Source organism: Myotis daubentonii, chromosome 9, assembly GCF_963259705.1.
Source record: "Myotis daubentonii chromosome 9, mMyoDau2.1, whole genome shotgun sequence".
In the NCBI taxonomy this organism is placed as follows: Eukaryota; Metazoa; Chordata; class Mammalia; order Chiroptera; family Vespertilionidae; genus Myotis; species Myotis daubentonii.
The window spans coordinates 3,265,421-3,285,378 of record NC_081848.1 but is presented as its reverse complement, the minus strand read 5'-3'; the positions used below and the strand labels follow the sequence as shown (position 1 = coordinate 3,285,378).

At 48.5% G+C, this 19,958-nt stretch overlaps 1 protein-coding gene across 11 annotated transcripts in view; it reads left to right on the top strand.

Moving 5' to 3' along the window:
• Positions 1-247: 247 nt before the first annotated feature.
• Positions 248-19,958, top strand: part of KMT2A (lysine methyltransferase 2A) — a 92,445-nt gene continuing 72,734 nt past the window's right edge. For 3 of the 11 annotated variants that reach the window (XM_059707701.1, XM_059707705.1, XM_059707699.1), the window contains exons 1-2: positions 254-912; positions 2,867-2,965. In XM_059707701.1, the coding sequence (XP_059563684.1) occupies positions 499-912; positions 2,867-2,965 (513 nt within the window). In that variant the 5' untranslated portion in view covers positions 254-498. Of the gene's footprint in view, positions 913-2,866; positions 2,966-19,958 lie in introns of all 11 variants that reach the window. The other 8 variants (XM_059707703.1, XM_059707702.1, XR_009454343.1 and 5 more) reach the window with 7 other exon arrangements.

Here is a 19,958-nt window from a genome sequence, read left to right as displayed (position 1 = left end):
GGGCGGAGGCTCGCTGTCCCCGGCCCGTCGGCCGCGCTCTCCTGGAAGCGGCTGGGGCGGGTCGGTCCCCAGTGCCTCCCGGGAACGAGTGTAACCGGCCTGGGGCTCGCAGGCTGAGGCGGCCCGGCTCCCTCCGCCCCCATCCCCGCGACCCCTCCCCCCCGGAACCCGCGCTCCCGCCGGGGCCTCGCTTCCTCCCCCCTCCCGGCGGGCGCTCCGGAGGGCGGGGCCGCGGTTATCCAGGTTGCGGGGCTGCGGGCAGGCGGGAGGCGGCCCGGGCCTCGGGTGGCGCAGCGGCGGCGCGTCGGGAGCGGAGGCCGGGGCCGGGCATCCAGGTTGCGGGGCGGCGCGCGGGCCCTGCGCTCGGCATGGCGGGCGGCAGCGCGCAGGCGGCGGGGCGGCGCCGGGCGGCGTAGGCAGGTTCCGGGGCCCCGGCCCCCCTCCCCGCCCCCTGTGTTGTCGCCTCTCCCTCTCGCGGCTGCACTTCACGGGGCGAACATGGCGCACAGCTGTCGGTGGCGCTTCCCCGCCCGGCCCGGGACCACCGGGGGCGGCGGCGGCGGGGGGCGCCGGGGCCTGGGGGGCGCCCCGCGCCAGCGTGTGCCGGCCCTGCTGCTTCCCCCCGGGCCCGCGGGCGGCGGCGCTCCCGGGGCGCCCCCCTCCCCCTCGGCCGTGGCGGCGGGAAGCGGCGGGGCCGCGGCTGCAGTGGGAGCGGCCGCCGCCTCGGCAGCCCCCTCGGCGCCCGCCTCGTCCTCGGCGCCGTCATCGTCCGCGGCCCCCGCCGGGCCGGCCCTGCTGCGGGTCGGCCCGGGCTTCGACGCGGCGCTGCAGGTCTCGGCCGCCATCGGCACCAACCTGCGCCGGTTCCGGGCGGTGTTCGGGGAGAGCGGCGGGGGAGGCGGCAGCGGAGAGGTAAGGCGGCGAGGAACCCCGGCCCGGGGTCCCGACCCTCTGCGGGGCCTCCCCTCCCCCACCCGGGCCGGGGAGCATCCTGACTCGGGGACCACCCTGACCCGGCCCATGGCCTCCCGTCTCGGGAGCCCGAACGTGGGTTCCCCGGCGCCCGCCCGGGGTCTGAAGCCATCTGGCCGAGGGCGCGCGCCCCCACCCGCCTTCCCCTGACCCGGGCCCGCATGCCTGGCACGGACCCCTCGCCGGGCTCCCCATCCCGGGGCTGAACCCCTCCTCCCCTCCCCAGATTACCTCATCCAGCCAGATCCTCCCTCCTCCCTCCCTCCCCGGGACCTGCTCCTCCGCCCGCCTCCCTCTGGGGCAGATGTTCTGCTCTCGGGGCAGCGCTTCTCTTGGGCATCTCTCCGGCGCTGGCCTCATCCGGGCCACGCTCTTCTACCCCGGGGGGCCCACGTCCCTCCCCACACCTCGCTTCCCAAAGCCTGCCGAACCCCCCCTACCGACCCCCCCCTGCCGAACCCTCGCTCCATCCCGGCCCAGGTCCTGCGCTCCCAGCCACTCCCCCTTCCCTCACCTCCACCCCTCACCCTCCTCCCGCCCCCACCCCCCAGCAGGGACCATCCATGCCCTTGCCTCCTGCTCCCGGCCCCCCTCCCCGCTCCTCCCCTCCCCTCCCCTCCCTCTGCTCGGTGCCGCCTTGCACAGCAGCCCGCTTGCCCGCCTCGCAGAGCTCAGCGCCAGCCGGTGGCAGCAGGGGCTTCTCTGCCTCCGCCCCACGCTGTCCTCCCCTAGAATGAAGGCTTGGTGGCATCTTGGCGGGGAGATAGTCCACTGTCCCCAGCTCAGAGGAGCGGCTCCTCACCCCCCCCCCCCGAGAGGAGGCCCCGAGGCAGGTCCTGTGCGGGGAGGTGTTTGGGGGGCTCCGCAGCCCCTTCCCAGGGGACGCAGCTGCTCCTGCCCCACCCCCGGCGCTGCGCTGGGAGCGCGCAGCCTCCGACCTGGCTCCCTCCGGGCCTGCTCCTCTCCGACATTTCTTTATTGACCCCCCTTTTCCCCGGCCAGCCCTGGGCATGGCAGGGTGGGGGGAGCGGGGTCGGCGTGAGGAGAGGAGATAAGGGACAGGTTTCCTTCAGTGTGTGGTGGTGGTTGGCTTTCGCTGGGAAAAGCGGGGCTGGGAAGCACAGTTATTCCTTAGGAAGACTTAGGGTTCTCCCTCCCAGTCGAGACCCTTGCCCTTCCCATTAGGACGGGGGTGAGGATAGGGGAGCTTTGATGAGCGCTGCTCAGCCTCCTTCAGCAAAATAGAAAGTTACCCTGGGAGGGGAAGTTGAGTTCAGGTTCAGCCAGGGCCTTAGGCATTTATTTTCCGTTGGATGCAGGAGGGGGGAGTCTGAGTTGGGCGGGAGGAGAAGATGAGGGAGGCTAGGAAGAAGAGCAGTTGCTAGGGGCTCACACGAAGGAGGGCATGGGGTTCTGCTCCGAGTGTTTTTGATTGAAACAGAAAGGGAAAGATAACCAGGCATTTCCTGCGTGCCTGCCGTTGGGGCGCACAGAGGATCCTGGGCAAACCCCTGGCCACGGCTGTGCCCCGCACCCCTTAGATTTCGCACAGACCCTGGGGAGGAGATCCCAGATCTCCCGGCCCCTCCCTCCAAGGAGCTGGCCTTTTCCAGCTGTTAGCCTTCCTGCCTCCTTTTAAAAGACGTTTGTAAGGCAGCTCGATCCGATCCGGAGGCTGACTGCAGCCCGCCTGGTGATGGAGCGAGGAGGACATGATGGGGGCGTGTTCCTTGCTGTGTGGCTGGCTGCGGCTCCCTCTCCCTGCCTCTCTGCTCTCTCTCCACCTCCTTTCCCAGCCTCCAGAAGGCAGCTGTAGTCAGCAGGGTTGCTTGAGACTATGTTGGATGCTGTAGATGACTATTTTTTTTGAAAGGCCAATTCTGTATTTTTTAAGCTAACAACACAGATCCCATGTAGTTGGAGAACCAAAGGCCTCATACATGACAAAAAGACTGAACCGTTCAGGTTACTTGCATGGAGTTGGTGCTTAAATGTGAGTTGATTTTGCTTTTCTAAAAGATACAGCAGCAAAAAAAAAAAAAAAAAAAAAAAAAAAAGACATTTCATTTACCTGCTTATTTTTAAAATGGAGACTTGCCTGGCTATATGTGGAATTTTAGCCCCATGTATATTTGCGTATGATAAGAAAGTCCCTAATAGGAGACGTTAGTCTATGGTAAGGGGACCCTGAGAAGCGGTTTCCTCTGGTTTAGCATGCTTATGTGTTTTGTACAGAAGGATCAAGCTCACATCCCAAATGTTATCACATACTCAAAACCAGGTTTCCACAGTTCCCAAAGACGCATCGTAAGAGACTGTCGAGAAAGAGCCACCTGGGTTCAGGGACCTAATGTCTGGGCACCAGAATATTCCATCTTTGGTCTTCGATGTACCCCCTCTCACGTGTTCGTCCGTGCTCACATCTCCCCTACGGCATTGTGCGTCGCTGCAGTATCCAGTGAGGGAAGCCTGTGTCAGGAATTGCAGTTGTTTCAAATAAGTTATTTCATATTAGTAAGGTTTTTTTGCCCGAACAGTAGTTGCTCCTTCATTCTGAGAAGAGTGGTTAGCTGCTTTCTCAGACGCCCGTCCTTTTTCTGCATTGGGCTGAAATGAGCTGTTGTTTCGTGGGTAAGCTTTTCATGTGATAGTGGAGGCGCCCTCGCATGGGTTGGTGGTTTGGATTAGCGCTGACCCATAGTCTGGTTTATTGCTAACCCGTCATGCTGATGCCCTTTGACCGCGTCGTCTTCAGTGTAGAAACCAAGCATTTTGTTAGAGGGTCTCACAGATCGATGGCGAGGCCGACCGGGGGTGCTGGGAGCTCCCTGGGCAGCACCCCCGCAGAAACCCACGGTCGTTTCCGGATTCGTGCGCCGCTCTGTCCTCTCACTCGGATTCCCGAACACGTGGCTTGTGACCCATGAATCAGGATTGTAACTTGGTCACAACAAAACCTGACTTAATACTAAGAGAGCGAGTGAGCGGAGGTGGGTGACGGAACAGAACTTCCAGGTCGCTTCCCTGTTTAAACTCCTTCAGCCCCGGCGGCTGGTCCTTCGTCGATGCGTGTTCCTAACGTCCCGCCGCCGGTCGCTCTCTCGGTAGCAGCTGCACATGAGCTCTTGAGGGCCACATTCTGCCAGAATGGGATTATTTACAAGAACATAGGTGTTGCCGAGCTGTTCTAGCTTTCTGTGTGACAGCTAGGAAGTAGCATTAAAGTTTGATTTTCTTAAAAATGTATTTTTGTTGATTTCAGAGAAGGGAAGAGAGAGATAGAAACATCAATAAGAATCATTGATCGCGCCCTAACCGGTTTGGCTCAGTGGATAGAGCATCTGCCTGCCGACTCAAGGGTCCCAGGTTCGATCCCAGTCAAGGGCGTGTACCTTGGTTGCGGGCACATCCCCAGTGGGGAGTGTGCAGGAGGCAGCTGATCGATGTTTCTCTCTCATCGATGTTTCTAACTCTCTATCTCTCTCCCTTCCTCTCTGTAAAAAATCAATGAAATATATTAAATAAAAAAAAAGAATCATTGATTGGCTGCCTCCTTCACACCTCTCCCCTCCCCCACACTGGGGATCGAGCCCACAACCTGGGCATGTGCCCTGACAGGAATCCAACCGTGGCCTCCTGGTTCATAAGTCGATGCTCAACCCCTGAGCCATACAGGCCGGAGTTTGGTGTTTGTTGAGCGCTCTCATGCAGGAATCCCAGAGCCGTGTTTTTGGGCCTTTCTTGTCGCCTGCCCAGAGTCAGGGCCCACGGCACTGAGGGTTGTCTCAGGTGGTGTTAATGTCACTACTCTGCCATCTTAATACATAGGACACATCTCCGCCAGCTGGAATTGGAGCTGTTTTGATATAAACCCCAGAAATGGTTTATCAACAATGAGTCTCTGTTTAGTAACTTCATAATTCAATTACTTCCCCTACCACCTCACAAAACATTAAAAGCAAACTTTCCACCCTGCTCATAAAATTTGGCAAAGCTTAATTAGAAATTGGCGGGCACCGAATTGCAGTTGTGCCTGATCCGTAGGCACTCAGAGAAGGGAGGCTGAAGTGCAGTGCGCACGTTGTGGGTGTTTGCTTTCATCTGAGAGAGACTGAGGTGCGCGCTTGGGGTGTGCTTCGGAAAGATGGAGAATTCTGCAGTTCTTTCCCTGTTTATCGGGCACATGGGCAAGAGTGGGCGTGGCTCCTCCGTTGCCCGCGCAGCAAACGCTACGCAGGGAGAAGGAGAAGGCAGCGAGGACGCTGGGCCGCAGTGGGAGCCAGTGGGCACGGCCCTCCTCACTCTCATCTCCTGCAGTCGTGGGGCCTCTGGCAGTTCACTGATTTTACCCTCGAACTTCTGACCTGTGAAATGAAAAGGTGAGCTTCACGTATCAGCTCATCAGTCCTTTTCTACCCCAGTGCTCTGATTGCTTTCTATTATCTTAATTTTTTGGTGAAGTCAGAATTTCTTATTCTGAGTTTATTTAGAGTCAGAGTCAGGGAGCCTCTATTTTTTTTTCTTGTTTTTAAATATATTTTTATTGATTTCAGAGAGGAAGGGAGAGAGAGAGAGAGAGAGAGAGAGAGAGAGAGAGAGAGAGAGAGAGAAACATCAATGATGAGAATCATTGACCGGCTGCCTCCTGCATGCCCCCTACTGGGCATTGAGCCTGCAACTCGGGCATGTGACCTTGATGGGAATCGAACCCGGGACCCTTCAGTCTGCAGGCCAACGTTCTACCCACTGAGCAACACCGGCTAGGTCTTTGGTTATTTTTAATGTCAGATTGTACATTTGCCCGTTTAACTGGCATCATTGGGAGGGGAACTATCAATGGTAGGAAAGTTTTCTTAGAGTGAACAAAATATAAGGACTTACCTGTTGGAAAAAGTTCTTTGCTGAAGTTGACTGATTTTAAGTATAAGAAAAACGAAGATCAAATTTTAAAAACAATTCATCTGGTGTTTAGAGTCCCTCTTGTTTGGTTAAGTCTGTCTTCATGGTTCAGTGTTGTGGATTCATGGTTCGAAGGGGAAGTTATTTTCAGACTCGGTGTTGTGTCCTAGAGTCTAGATGTGTGAGCTTCTCAATGAAAAGAAGAATCCCGAAACGGATGTATTTGTGAATCCAACGTGATGGCCACCAGGGGGTGGCTGTGATTGTGCTCTGAGAGGTGGTGCTTTGGTGGGTACTGAGCATCCGAAGGCGGTCTTGAGAACATCCCTCTCACTGAGAACCGCGTGAGGTAGTTTACCTTCCATCTAATTACCTGAAGGCACAGGCTCCTGTAGGAAGTCATTATTCACAAAATCCTGATTCATCTTCTGCCTGGAAGTTGGGAAAAGAAAATGCCCCGGCCCCGACTCAGTTCTCGTCTGCCCACTCACCGTGGAGCCCTGTCCATCGAGCTGTGCGGACTCCACTCGCACCCCCTCCAGGCCCGAGGCTGGGGGTGCCCTGGAAGGGGTGCCTCGGCCTTTGCTTGCTCCCAAGCATCACATCCTCACTCCATCCTCTCTGTGGGACTGTGTTTAATTGTAGGTCTCCTAGTTAAGAGCTCTCTGTGCCTGCCCACATTCCCCTAGTGTGGGCAGGGAACTTTTTCTAGATTTAACTGAAGCCTTCTTGTCACTTCCCGTTATTCTGCCTCGGTGGAGAGTCCAGGGCGCAGACTTTGAGGAGGGGGAAGCTTGGGCCTGTCACTAGTTTGGGGAGGAGTTGTTCTAGGGTTGCTGGGGGGGGGGGGGACCTTTTTTATGCATATGTTACTTTCCGGTATTAAGGAAGTTCAATTACTCTGACATGTGGCATCTACATTTTAATAGGATTCTGAACCCTGTAGGCACTAGGAGGAAAGAGGGGGCTGAAGAGTTCACGTTTAAAAGTATTTGTTTGGGTCTTAACCAGTTTGTTTTTAAAGCTTGATAAGTAAAAACTTATCTGGAGTAAATCACAGACTGGTGATTTTTATGGACTGGTAGGTTGTGAAGACAATCAATCAATGCAATATTACTTGCTCCTAAAAATAAATTGTATCAGGTTTTAAAACATAGACTGAATGAAAGTTAACTGAGATTTGAATGAACTTTTTCTTTTTGTAAATATATTTTATTGATTTTTCACAGAGAGGAAGGGAGAGAGACAGAGTCGGAAACATCGACGAGAGAGAAACATCGATCAGCTGCCTCCTGCATATCTCCCACCGGGGACATGCCCGCAACCCAGGCACATGCCCCTGACCGGAATCGAACCCGGGACCTTTCAGGCCGTAGGCTGACGCTCTATCCACTGAGCCAAACCGGTTTCGGCTAAATGAACTTTTTGATTAGAAAATTCTTTGGGAAGTTCTAGAAATTACTGAGTTGTTAATGCTCTTGTAGGCTCCAATATTTCTTGGGAAGTTCAGGAACTGGACAGGCTTCTAGCGTAGGTTCAGAATAGGCAAAAAACATTTTCTGGAAAATGGAGCTTCACTTTAATTTCTGTTATGACAGTGCTCAAAACACAGCCTGTCCTTTGATGGGTCGATGTGCGGCCGGCTGGAGGAAACGCACCCTTACTCGGAAAAAGGGATCTTAGCGCCTTCACCTGGGCCCAGATGGTTCATCGATCACATCGAGATGAGAGATGAGGCAGGCAGACAAAGGGCTACTTTTTTGTTCTTGCCATTCCCTGGCTGTGAAGAAGCTGGGAGGGTGAAGAACAGGAGCTTTATGGCATGCCTTACAGAGAGCTGGCTGCACCCTTCACCTGAGCCGGTGGCTTTATGGCCGCCTCTGATTGCTGGCATTTATGACCGGGGATGCCCCTGGCCCTGTGGCTGAGCTGGATTACGTTGGGAACGGAGAGGGAAAAGGGGTCTTTTGTTACTCTTTTCATTTCCCCTCAATCAGGTCTCTTAGAAAGCCCTGAGGAAAGGCACAGACTCTTGGACCAGGGAATGACATCCCATAAAATGGTTCTTTATGTTTTTAAAAAGGATGAGCTGCTTTTCTTGACCTATCCAAAGAAATCCATACTACCACTGTTAAATATTTCAAGGAGCTTTGTACCTTGTCAGGTTACACGGCAGGGGAAGCCACCGGCGGTAGCCTCTGCCAGACATTGACTTTTCACGACGTTTTGAAGACATTGAAAGGAGAATTTTGGTGTGTGACTTGACGTTGTGTTGGGTGACCTAAACTCCCTCGTAGGGTTAGTACAGAACTTGTCAGAGGCCAGACTTGGTTTGACTTGTTAGATGTTGACTGTACTACCCTAATGAGTTTTAACAGTTAAAGCCAGAAATGTAAGAGTTAGTTGACAGTTTTCTGTGCTCTGTATGAAAATTCCCCTTTCTTTGAAATGAGTAGTTGTTTTTCTATTTGACAAATAAACGGAAGGGATTTCCCCAGATAGCTTGCTTACCTTTCATACTGCTGCAGCAGTGCCTTGTGTGTACTGGGGTAGGATTTATCCTACAGACATTTATTTCTGGAGTTGCGGGTTCTCCCATGTATTATCTCTGTTTCCTTGCATTTCTGTTTTTGTATTTGGTGGGGATGTTTGGGCATGGACTTGTTGATGTCTTTTAGCTAAGAAATGTGAACCTCTAACATGCGAGCTGTTTTAGAGAGCCACCCTTCGCACCCATGCTTTCTTATTTTATGGCATTACAGGAATTGGGGCTTTCTGTCTTAAACTAGGAGAGTAATGTTACTTGTGAGGAATGTTTTTGGAGAAAATTTTTTTCATTAAGCTCTCCTTTGTACTATCTCATTTCTTAAAACTGGGGAGAAATTAATCACAAATATCTGTAATATCTATACTGAGAGGAATGAATATTTACTTGCGCCTATATTCAAATTCTGTCCTCCATGAGTATTAACGAATTTTTAGATCAAACACAAACGTGCAACATTGTCCCTAGATTATTGCCTTTAATTATAAGCAGTAAAACCGTGTGGATAGCATCTCTTTAAGCTTAGTTAATGAGGAAATCCTTTTGTAATCTCTCCAGCTAGGATTTCTTATTTATGCATATATAAATACCTGTGCAAAGGGGGAGACTCATTATCTAATCTGCAATAGTATGAGATAATATGACACTGGTCTCGTTGAGATCTGTTAAAATCCTGGGCTCTGCATTTAGACGGCCTAGGTTCAGATCCTGGCTCCGCCATTGATTAGTTGAATGACCTTCGGAAAATTTCTTAGCCTCTCCATGCTTCGGTTTCTTCATTTGTAAATTACCAGCAATCATGCTTAATAAGATTATTGTGAAACTCAGTTGAAATTATGCATGCAAAGTACTTAGCATTTTGCCTGGTGGTAGAAACCCCTCATTATTATTAGGATTCAGAGATTGAAATGACATGAATGCTACAATCTTTTTTTCACCAAGATAACTGGTTTTCATGACTTTGAGGTATACAGATACTAGTATACCTACTTGAGTGCTATAATCATGACTTTTGAATCTTCTTTTTTTAAAAAAAAAATCCACCTGAGGATCTGGAGGATTTTCCCCCATTGATTTCTAGAGAGTGGAAGGCAGGGAGGAGGGGAAGAGAGAGAGAGAGAGAGAGAGAGAGAGAGAGAGAAAGAGAAAGAGAAGGAAGGACATCCAACGAATGAATTGGTTGCCTCCCGCACATGCCCCTGCTGGACCGGCAACCGAGATTCGTGCCCTTGAACAGGAAATGAGCCCAGGACCCTTCTGTCCGCAGGCTGACGCTCTAACTACTGAGACAAACCAGCTAGGGCTAAAATGTTCTTTCTTTTTTTAAAATATATTTTTATTGATTTTGGAGAGGAGGGAGAGGGAAAGAGAGATAGAAACATCAATGATGAGAGAGAATCCCGGATCAGCTGCCTCCTGCACACCCCACACTGGGGATCGCCCGGGCATGTGCCCTGACCCAGAATCGAACTGTGACCTCCTGGTTCATAGGTTGACACTCAACCACTGAGCACTCTGGTCGGGCTTAGAATGTTCTTGATTTTAGTCTGAGTATTAAGTTCATCAGTAAGCTAGAACCACACTGAAGGCCAGCCATTCATCTTGGTAACTGTACATTGGCGTCCACCTAGAGCATAATTAGAGCTAAGGCCAAAAGGGAGGAGAAAGAACGGGACAGTAAATAGGAAGGTGGAACCCTGTGAATACAGAGCCTCCACAAGGTGCGGAGTTGTCCGTTAGGACAGCTGTGTGGGAGTGCTGCTTTGGTCGCTGTAACCAGTGTCCTTATGTTTTGTTTCGTTATGTTTTTTTTTTTAAATATATATATTTTTTAATTTCTTTATTGGTTAAGGTATTACAAATGTGTCCTCATCCCCCCATTAACCCCCAACCTTCCCCCCCCCCCCCACTCATGCTCTCATCCCCCTGTTGTCCGTGTCCATTGGTTTGGCTTATATGCATGCATACAATTCCCTTGGTTGATCTCTTCCCCTTACCCCCGCCCTCCCTTACTTTCCCTCTGGGGATTGATAGTCTGATCGCTGTTTCTCTGTCTTTGGATCTGTCCCTGTTCATCAGTCTATGTTGTTCTCTATATTCCACAAATGAGTGAGATCATGTGGTATTTATCTTTCTCTGACTGGCTTATTTCACTTAGCATAATGCTCTCCAGTTCCATCCATGCTGTTGCAAAAGGCAAGAATTCCTTCTTTTTTACCGCAGTGTAGTATTCCATTGTGTAGCTGTACCACAGTTTTCTAATCCACTCATCTGCTGATGGGCACTTAGGCTGTTTCCAAGTCTTAGCTATAGTGAATTGTGCTGCTATGAACATAGGAACATGCTCAAAGTCACTAATTATATCAGAGATGCAAATCAATACGACAATGCGGTACCATCTCACACCTGTCAGAATGGCTATCATCAACAAATCAAGAAACAACAAGTGGTGGAGAGGATGTGGAGAAAAAGGAACCCTTCTGCACTGCTGGTGGGAATGCAGACTGGTGCAGCCACTATGGAGAACGGTATGGAGCTTCCTCAAAAATCTAAAAATGGAACTCCCATTTGACCCTGTGATCCCACTTCTAGGAATATATCCCAAGAAGCCAGAAACACCAATCAGAAAGGATATATGCACCCCTATGTTCATAGTGTCCTTATGTTTTACGGTTGTGAGTATTTGACGACCCCCTGCAGCAACCCTGAGGCGCTTCAGGGTTTCTGGTCCCCAGGTTTAGACCCATTCGTCTATACTTGGGAACTATTTGACATTTGTTCTCAGGTTTCTGCTTGCGGGGAGTAAGTCTACAGAGAGCAGTGCAATTAACAGTGTAATTACAGAGGAAATGCTAAGCTGTCAGTTACAATTTCTGGGGGTTGGAACTTAATTTGAGAAAAATAACCACAAATAGAATAGTCAAAAGCATTAAAGTTTTTGATTTTTCAATTACAGTTAATATTCACTATTATATTATTATTATTTTTAAAAATATATTTTTTATTGATTTCAGAGAGGAAGGGAGAGGGAGAGAGAGAGAGAAACATCAATGATGAGAGAGAATCATTGATCGGCTGCCTCCTGCATGCCAAACACTGGGGATCGGGCCGAAACCTGGGCATGTGCCCTTGACGGGAATCGAAACTGGGATCCTTCAGTCCACAGGCTGATGCTCTATCCACTCAGCCAAACCAGCTAGGGCAATATTCACTATTATATTAATTTCAGGTATATAGCGTAGTGGTTAGACATTTGTGTAACTTAAGAAGTGATCCCCACACTAAATCTAGTACCCCCTCTGACACCATAAATAGTTATTATCCACGATATTCCCTATGCTGTGCTTTACATCCCCACAGATTAAAGTTTAAGAATAACTAGTAGCGGATAGTATGCTTAAGAAGGAAAAACACAGTTCTGCTTTATCTCTCAAAAAAAAAGGTTTGCTAAAACCCTTAATATACTGTCTTTTACAGAGGAAGAAACTGAGGCACAGATGAGTTAAACAGCTTTCCTTCAGTCATATGGCTAGTAAGCGGCTGAGCTAGACTTCAAATCCAACCTTGTGTTTGTTTGAGCGCTCATTCATCTTCTCTGTACTGTGCTGTCTTCCACTCCTTTCTCTCCTCACACCGTACAGTCAGTTTCTGAGCTTGTCCCTGACGTTTGTGAGTGTTTATGTAATCTGGCCATGCTTTTCTGTTTTTACTGGCCTACTTTAAATTTCCATGGCTTTTGCATGGATTGTTACCATAATCTGGCTGCCTCCCTTTTCACTGTACACAGTGTTACTCATGGTTTTCTTAAATTCACTTCTGATTATGTCACTTCCCTCTTAAAATCCTTTGACTTCTCACTGAATATAAAATAAGATTTAAAATGATCAGCCCTGCAGTTGTACATTTGGAACATTATCTTTTGAACACACGTTCACATTTATGTGCTTCCATCATACCAGACTACCAGTCGGTTGTGTGGCCTCCACACCTGTGTGTACCTGCTTTACACCTGCTGCTGCCTCTTCTGGGCCCTAAGCCTTTCCCATCATGCCCTGCCTCTGGCTCATTTCATTTAGCTTTCATGACTCAGCTCAGATCCACAGATCCCAGCTCCGTGGAGTCTTACAGATGCCACTTCTGGTTGAAACTCAGCTTCTTATTTCCTGTTTTATTTGCTTGTTTGTTTTTGGTACTTTACACGGACCCTTAAAGTATTTACTTCAGGATATTTTTCTTTTTTTAAAAAAAAGTTGATTTTTAGAGAGGGAGGAAGGAAAAGAGAGAGAGACATCGGTGTGAGAGACATTGATTGATAGGAGAGACACCGATCAGTTGCCCGAGGGGATCGATCCCACTCAAACCACAACGTCTGGTGGGTTTTATTATATCTGTCGTTCCTCCGTTAGGTTGTGATTTCTTTAAGACATGGGCCATTTCTAAGTTATTTATGTTGTATATTGTTTACAATGGTGACATTTCATAAAGTTTATCAGTGAGTGTTTATTGAATTGGAAGTTGATGTCGTTAACAACTTTTAAGAGTACATTGTAAGGACATATTAATATAAGCTATAATGTTGTACAAGTCTATTAGCAGGATAATTTTTAGAGAGACAGAAACATTAATGAGAGAGGAACATCATCAATTGGCTGCCTCCTGCAGGCCCCCTACTGGGGATCAAGCCTGCAACCCTGGCATGTGCCCTGACTGGGAACTGAACTGGTGACCTCTTGGTTCCTGGGTCTTCACTTAATAGCTGAGCCACAACGGCCGGGCAGCAGGGTAATTTTGAGAAAAAACATGTTTTTGTTTTTTTATTTTAGAGAGAGCTAAAGAAAGTCAGTTTGTTGTTCCACTTAGTAATGCACTCATTGGTTGCTTCTTGTTCCCTGACCGGGGATCAAACCCGTAACCTTGGCGTATCAGCACAGTGCTCTAACCAACTGAGCTACCAGGCCAAGGCGAGAAAGTTTTAAACAATCGTAAACTGACAAGTATCAGAGGCAAGTCTTTAGAGCCATTGTACTGATTGGGGCATTAAAAGTGATGTCGTGCTGCCCGAATGGGATGGCACCATCGCTCACAGGTACTGGCACCGAGTCTCCTGGAGTGTTGCTTCCATCTCTAGGCTCCTCAGCTTCCATGGGGAGGACACCTCGGAGACGGTTCTGAGGAGACCCCCAAAGACGGCTACGTAATTGGACGTCAGTCCTGGGAGGATCGGTTGGGAGAATGGAAGGTTGAGAGGCAGCTTCATAACTCTTCAAAAAACATGAATGGATCCATTATTAGGAATAGGAACCATGGTAGCTGTAAGGTTCCCAGATTTTACGATCTTCTCTGGAGGTGAATTTTTCAAGTACAGTCCTGCCTATGTATGTATGATATAAAATGCCCTTTCAAGCTAACTTCTCATTCTGTGAGTCAGTAAGTATAGTTTTATTCTGGTCCTAGAGGGCATGGACCAGGTTTTGTACTTACTGATGCCGATCCAAGGGTCCTTGGGCCTCATTGGCTCCCTCAGAAGTATTTGTTCGAATTGTCCATTTATGGCAATAATGAGTTTTCAGTAGTAAATGCCGGAGAAAGGCTATGGGATGATTTTATAGTGGTTTTATAGGTTTTAGTAAATGGGGCTAGGAGAGAAATCCTAAACATTAGGAGAAACCTGGGAGAACAGTCGGTGTGGTTTCAGGATCGGAAACGAGTAAGCACTTGTAGCTTTTATGCCCATTTTCAGGTGTAGTTTAGAGAGATGTGCTTGTAAGGCCCTCACTGCTCATGGATGCATTATTAGCCAGCGCGTTGTAAACCCTTTCCCATCCGAAGTGAATTTGCCTCCTGTGAATGAGGATTGCCAAGGCCTCTGACCCTTAGCTCCGAGGCTGTGTGGAGGGCTGCGTCACTCAGAATGAAACCTTGAGGAGAGGTTGGGTTGCAGAGCGCATTTCCTGTACAGTCAGACTGAAAACGGAGTTGGGATTATTCATGTAGATTACCAAAGGTCTGGGCAGACGGCTGTTAAACACCAACTTGTTTCTTACTAACTCTTAGTTCTGAAACCTTGGGTTATTGAAGCTTTAGGACCTTTTAATTTAGTACTGGAATTGTGTATAAATTCCTTCTATTGGTGAATTGATACTTCATTTACTTAAGGTTACTTACATATAATGAATATTTTCTAAGTTTCATGATAGGAAATGCTGCTCACTCTTAACCAGATAACCTCATAAAATGGAGTTCGAAGGCAAAGCTGGATTGGTACAGGAATTCTGCAAGTGGCGGCAGAGTGAAGGGCGGCTGATCCCCTAATTGTAAAATTGGGTGTCCTTTGGGAAACTCCTGGAATTGGGAATATGGAAGATTCATACTTTTTCTGTAACTTAATGGCTAGTCATATAGGTGTAATTCAGAAAGCAGAGGGTAACTTATGATTCTTTATTCTACTTGACGGACTAGTGTTGGAGTAAAAAAAGAAATACCAGGGACTTGGAAAAAACAGGTTAATGCCCATGATGCAAGCTCCTCAGAACGTGACGGCGAACTTCCAGCTATGATTTGGTAGTCAGAGGAAGTCTGTTGGTTTTTTGAGATATTAAGAACATAGCCCTGGCTGGTGTGGCTCAGTGGATTGAGTGTCTGCCTGCAGACTGAAGGGTCCCGGCTTCAGTTCCGGTCAAGGGCACATGCCCAGGTTGCGGGCTCGATCCCCAGTGGGGGACGTGCAGGAGGCAGCCAATCAATGATTCTCTCTCATCACTGATGTTTCTATCTCTTTCTCTCTCCTCCTTCCTCTCTAATATAAAACATAGTAATAATAAATTTTAAAAAGAACATAAAATTTCCCAATTCATACATTGAACATTAATTCCTAAAAAATATTAGGTGAAAATTGTGTTGGCTGACTTGGTAGCTTTGTTTTGTTGGCAAAGGGAATGTTTACTTCTGTCATCTAACTTCCATTGCTTCAGAAAACCGACTCCTGACAGAGAACTGTTCACCTGCAGAGGAAAGTGAATTCCTCAGGATTACTCTTGTTGCTGTTGGTCATTCAACAGCTCATCTTCCCAGAAGGAAAGATGCGATCTAAGTTTGCTCCAGGATAAGAACAGCAAGCTGGGAGGAAAATTAGAAATCTATAGTCGAACTTTGTAGTTGAATGAACATATAGTGCAAAATGAAGTTAGCGCCTTAAAGTTGGCATCCGGGGGATTACAGCCTCTTATAATAAAAGCCATCCCTGAGAACAGTGCTGGTGTTTAATTTTCCCGCCTGTTCAAGTGGATCTGGGCATTTTTGCTCCTTTCCTATTACACCGAGAAGAACGCCTGTGAAGGTGATGCCAGCAGATGGACCAGCGTAGGCTTGGAGCCTAGGAGTCTGCACATACACCTTTCTTGCTATTTCATTTTGGTTTTTCAGGATCCTGGCAAGTAATTTGGGGCATTGCCAAGAACCTGTATAGCTTACTATCTGATGTAACGAGTTTATTTTGCTGTTTCTTTTCCCAAGACAAATGAGCAGCTTACAGCTACCCCTTCTGAAGCAGGGTGGGCAGAGTACGCTGCCATTCGCTTACCTGTTTGAGCGTCTTTGCTTCTTGTTCTTGTTGAGCTGAAGTGAGGGTGAGGGGCACGTGAGAGTTGCTAGGTAGAATTCAGTTAAATATTTGAAAACACATCATTCTTGTGTGGGTGGAAATTTTACCAATTGTTACTGAAGAACCATATTTTGACTTTGTACTATTCAATCCTAGGTGACTTTTGGGGTTATCATTTCTCAATATCAGGCAGGAATTATATTGAAAACAGTCTAGCCCTACCTGGTGTGGCTCAGTGGATAGAACGTCGGCTTGCAGACTGAAGTGTCCCAGGTTCAGTTCCAGTCAAGGGCACACGCCCAGGTTGCAGACTCGATCTCCATTAGGGGCGTGCAGGAGGCAGCTGGTCAATGATTCTCTCTCATCATTGATGTTTCTGTCTCCCTCTCCCTTCCTCTCTGAAATCAATAAAAATATATTTAAAAAATAATAAAACAGTTCAAATCTCTCCCTATCTGTTATGCATTCAAGCAACCATTGTTCGTTTTCATGCACCAAGAGCAGAGAATTTGGATTTGCCCTACCCCTGCCAATCTGTTGACAAGACAGATGTTAGTTCAATAACTGCATAACTTTCTTGAGCATTTGGGTTTCAAAACTATCTTAGCTTAAGAAGTTTATCTCTTGGTGCCTGTATATTTGACAATGCTTGACTATATTATAATTTTTCCTTCTTATAGATTTAACCCCATTATTGTTATATTCCACTTCTTGGAAATGATACAGATGCTACTATATTTTCTTTTAAAACAAATGATGGTCCAGCCGTGTGGCTCAGTGGTTGAACATTAACCTATGAACCACAAGGTCACTGTTGAATTCCCGGTCAGGGCACATGCCGGTTACAGGTTTGATCCCCAGTGTGGGGCGTGCAGTAGGCAGCCAGTCAATGATTCTCTCTCATCACTGATGTTTCTATCTCCTCCCTCTCCATCTCTGAAATCAATAAAAATATATTTTAAAACAAATGACGAAAGAGTGTTTGCAAAGAAGTTGCTCTTCCCCCTAAGTGGCATTCATAGAGGACCAAGTGCCAGGGCATTGGCATTGCACAAGTCCCTTCCCATATGGAAATTACTGTGTAATTTCTTCTCACCGAGCTCATCTTGAAACAGCACGCTGTTGGTCCTAAGGTTATGTGTGATGCTTTGCAAGATTCTTTGGGAATCGCATGTTAACAGTCGGTGTTGGGAGTATTTCAGGTATTGCTCTCATCGACTGCTTTCCTGAGTCTTGGGGCAGTGGCACCAAGTGTAACGGGAGTCAAGGTAGATTTCTGTTCTTAAGGTGGTAGCTGTCCCTTCCTTCACAAGGGAACTTAGGTGCCATCATGTCCTCTGCTGCCTTCTGCACTCGCCACTGTGTCTGCGTCCCATCCCTGCTCAGCTACTCGGGCTCGTCTCTGCACTACCTCCTCTCTCCCGCATCGGCTTTCTCACAACTGGCTTGGTCTCATCAACATATAAAACTATCTTAATATAATCCTTTTTTAAAGTACATTTTAAAAGTAAGTACTTTTATTGATTTCAGAGAGGAAGGGAGAGGGAGTGAGAGATCCAAACATCAACGATGAGAGAGAATCATTGGTCGGCTGCCTCCTGCACGCCCCACACTTGGGATGGAGCCCGCAGTGCGGGCCTGTGCCCTGACCGGGAATCCAACCCTGACCTCCTGGTTCATAGGTCGACGCTCAGCCACTGAGGCTCGCCGGCGGGCTCTAATCCTTTTTAAACAACCTGACCCCATGTCCTCCTCTAGCTACTACCCAATTTTCTGCAGCTTTTCACAGCAAAACTTCTTGAAAATGCGGTCTCCACTCTCTCACCGCGCATCCTGTCCTCAATCACTCCAGCTGGGCTTTTACCCCCGTGACCACGGAGAAATCTCTCACCAAAGCCCTCAGGGCCTCTCTCTGGCCACACTGAGTACATCATTCTCAGTTCTCGTCCCAGCAAACCCCTGGGTAGCGTTCGAACCGGCTGACCACTGGCTTCTTGAAAGTCCTTTCTTGGGTTCTGTAACACCGCGCTTAACCTGCTTTTCTTCTCAACTCGCCGTTACTAATTCCCAGTGTTCTGTGTGGCTCCCTCGGCTTGCTTCTCCAGAAGCGGGGAGGCACGCTCTTGCTGCGTGGTCTCATCTCCGGGCCGAGGATTGTCACTGTCTGTCTCTAGTCCCAGGCGTGTGTAACCATCTGCCTGCTTGACATTTCCGTTTGGCTAATAATGGCGATGGTCAGCATTTATTCAGTATTTATTGTGGGCCAGCAGTATTTTGAGTACTTCGCATGGGTTATTCACCTGATCTTGACCGCCCCCTGAGGTGGCCACTGTCTCCCCGGCAAGGGGACAGGTATGCAGCGAAGCACCTGAAGATCCAATAGGCGTCTTAGACTTCGCGTGCTCACCGAGTCTTGTTTTCGGCTCTCTCCTTCCTCACTTGGGAATGACTTTGCTACTTACCCAGTTGCTGAGGCAGGAAATGTAAGAGTTATCCCTGATTTCTCTTTTATTCCGAATAACCCATCGGCAGAGTGTTTCTACATGACCTCCAGAGTACCATAAACGCAACCTCTCGTCAGTTCTGCCCCCAGCCCCCACACTTAGCCATTACAGTCTTTTGGCTACTTGGGCATCTCCTCGCTTGTGTTCTCACCTCACCAACGGCTGTTCTTCACACAACAGCTTTGTGCGCCAAGCGTGAACCACCCCACGTGGCCATCCTTCGAAAGTTAGGTGAGGTTTTATTTTTCTGCAGTGGGTTTCCTGGCCCTTTTCCTTAACCAGGGTAGGTAGCTCTCTGCTGTGCATCTGGATCCGTCCCTGGCATCGCGGGCATCGCACTGTGTAACAGATATAATTTATTCACCTGTTGTTGATAGACTACCAGGTCCTTAAAGGCAGAAATTGCCTTTTATCTGTTTATCCCTTCACCCTGAGATGGAGCACATACACTGTCAATGAATGAATGGGTCTGTCCTCCAAGCCTGAGCGTGCTCTGTATGCATTCTTTTTTTTTTTTTAATATATTTTATTGATTTTTCACAGAGAGGAAGGGAGAGAGACAGAGAGCTAGAAACATTGATGAGAGAGAAACATCGATCAGCTGCCTCCTGCACATCTCCCACTGGGGATATGCCCGCAACCCAGGCACATGCCCCTGACCGGAACCGAACCTGGGACCCTTCAGTCCGCAGGCCGACGCTCTATCCACTGAGCCAAACCGGTCTCGGCTGTATGCATTCTTAAATGGACAGTCACATTGTCTAATTCTTTGAAGCCCATAGTATATCTTACAGTGCTGTTACCACAGTAGGTACTTAATGTTTTTTAAAGTTATGGATTGCTTTTCCTTTATTTTCATTTTACAAACTTCGATTGAGTGCCAACTTTGTGCTGAATACTAGGAATACAAAGATGCGTAAGTGGAACTGCGTGCCTCGGAGAGGGGACATTCTAGAGGACACAAACGTGAACACATTTTTAATGCCCTGTGCTGATTAAGTATTAGTAATTGTGTGTGTACTATTATGTCTTTAAAATGCAACCTCAAGACCATGGTCCTTTAGAGCTTGTAGCAATAGACACAAAGGGAAATATGCCAGCAGCGGTGAACTGGAGTAAATTCCCAACGCAGAGGGGTTCCTTTTTCTTTTTTAAAAAAATATCTGTATTGATTTCAGAGAGGAAGGAGAGGGAGAGAGAAACATCAGTGATGAGAGAGAGTCATTGACTGGCTGCCTCCTGCACGCCCCTTGCTGGGGATCGAGCCCTTGAGGAGAATCGAACCCTGACCTCCTGGTTCATAGGTCGACCGTCAATCGCTGAGCCACGCCGCCACGCTCTCTTTCTTAATTGGAGCTGCTGAGATGACACTGCGTCTTCATGTTTCTTCGTCTTTGGTTGTCCTCAGTAATCTCAGTTCTCCTGTGACCCCCTCCTG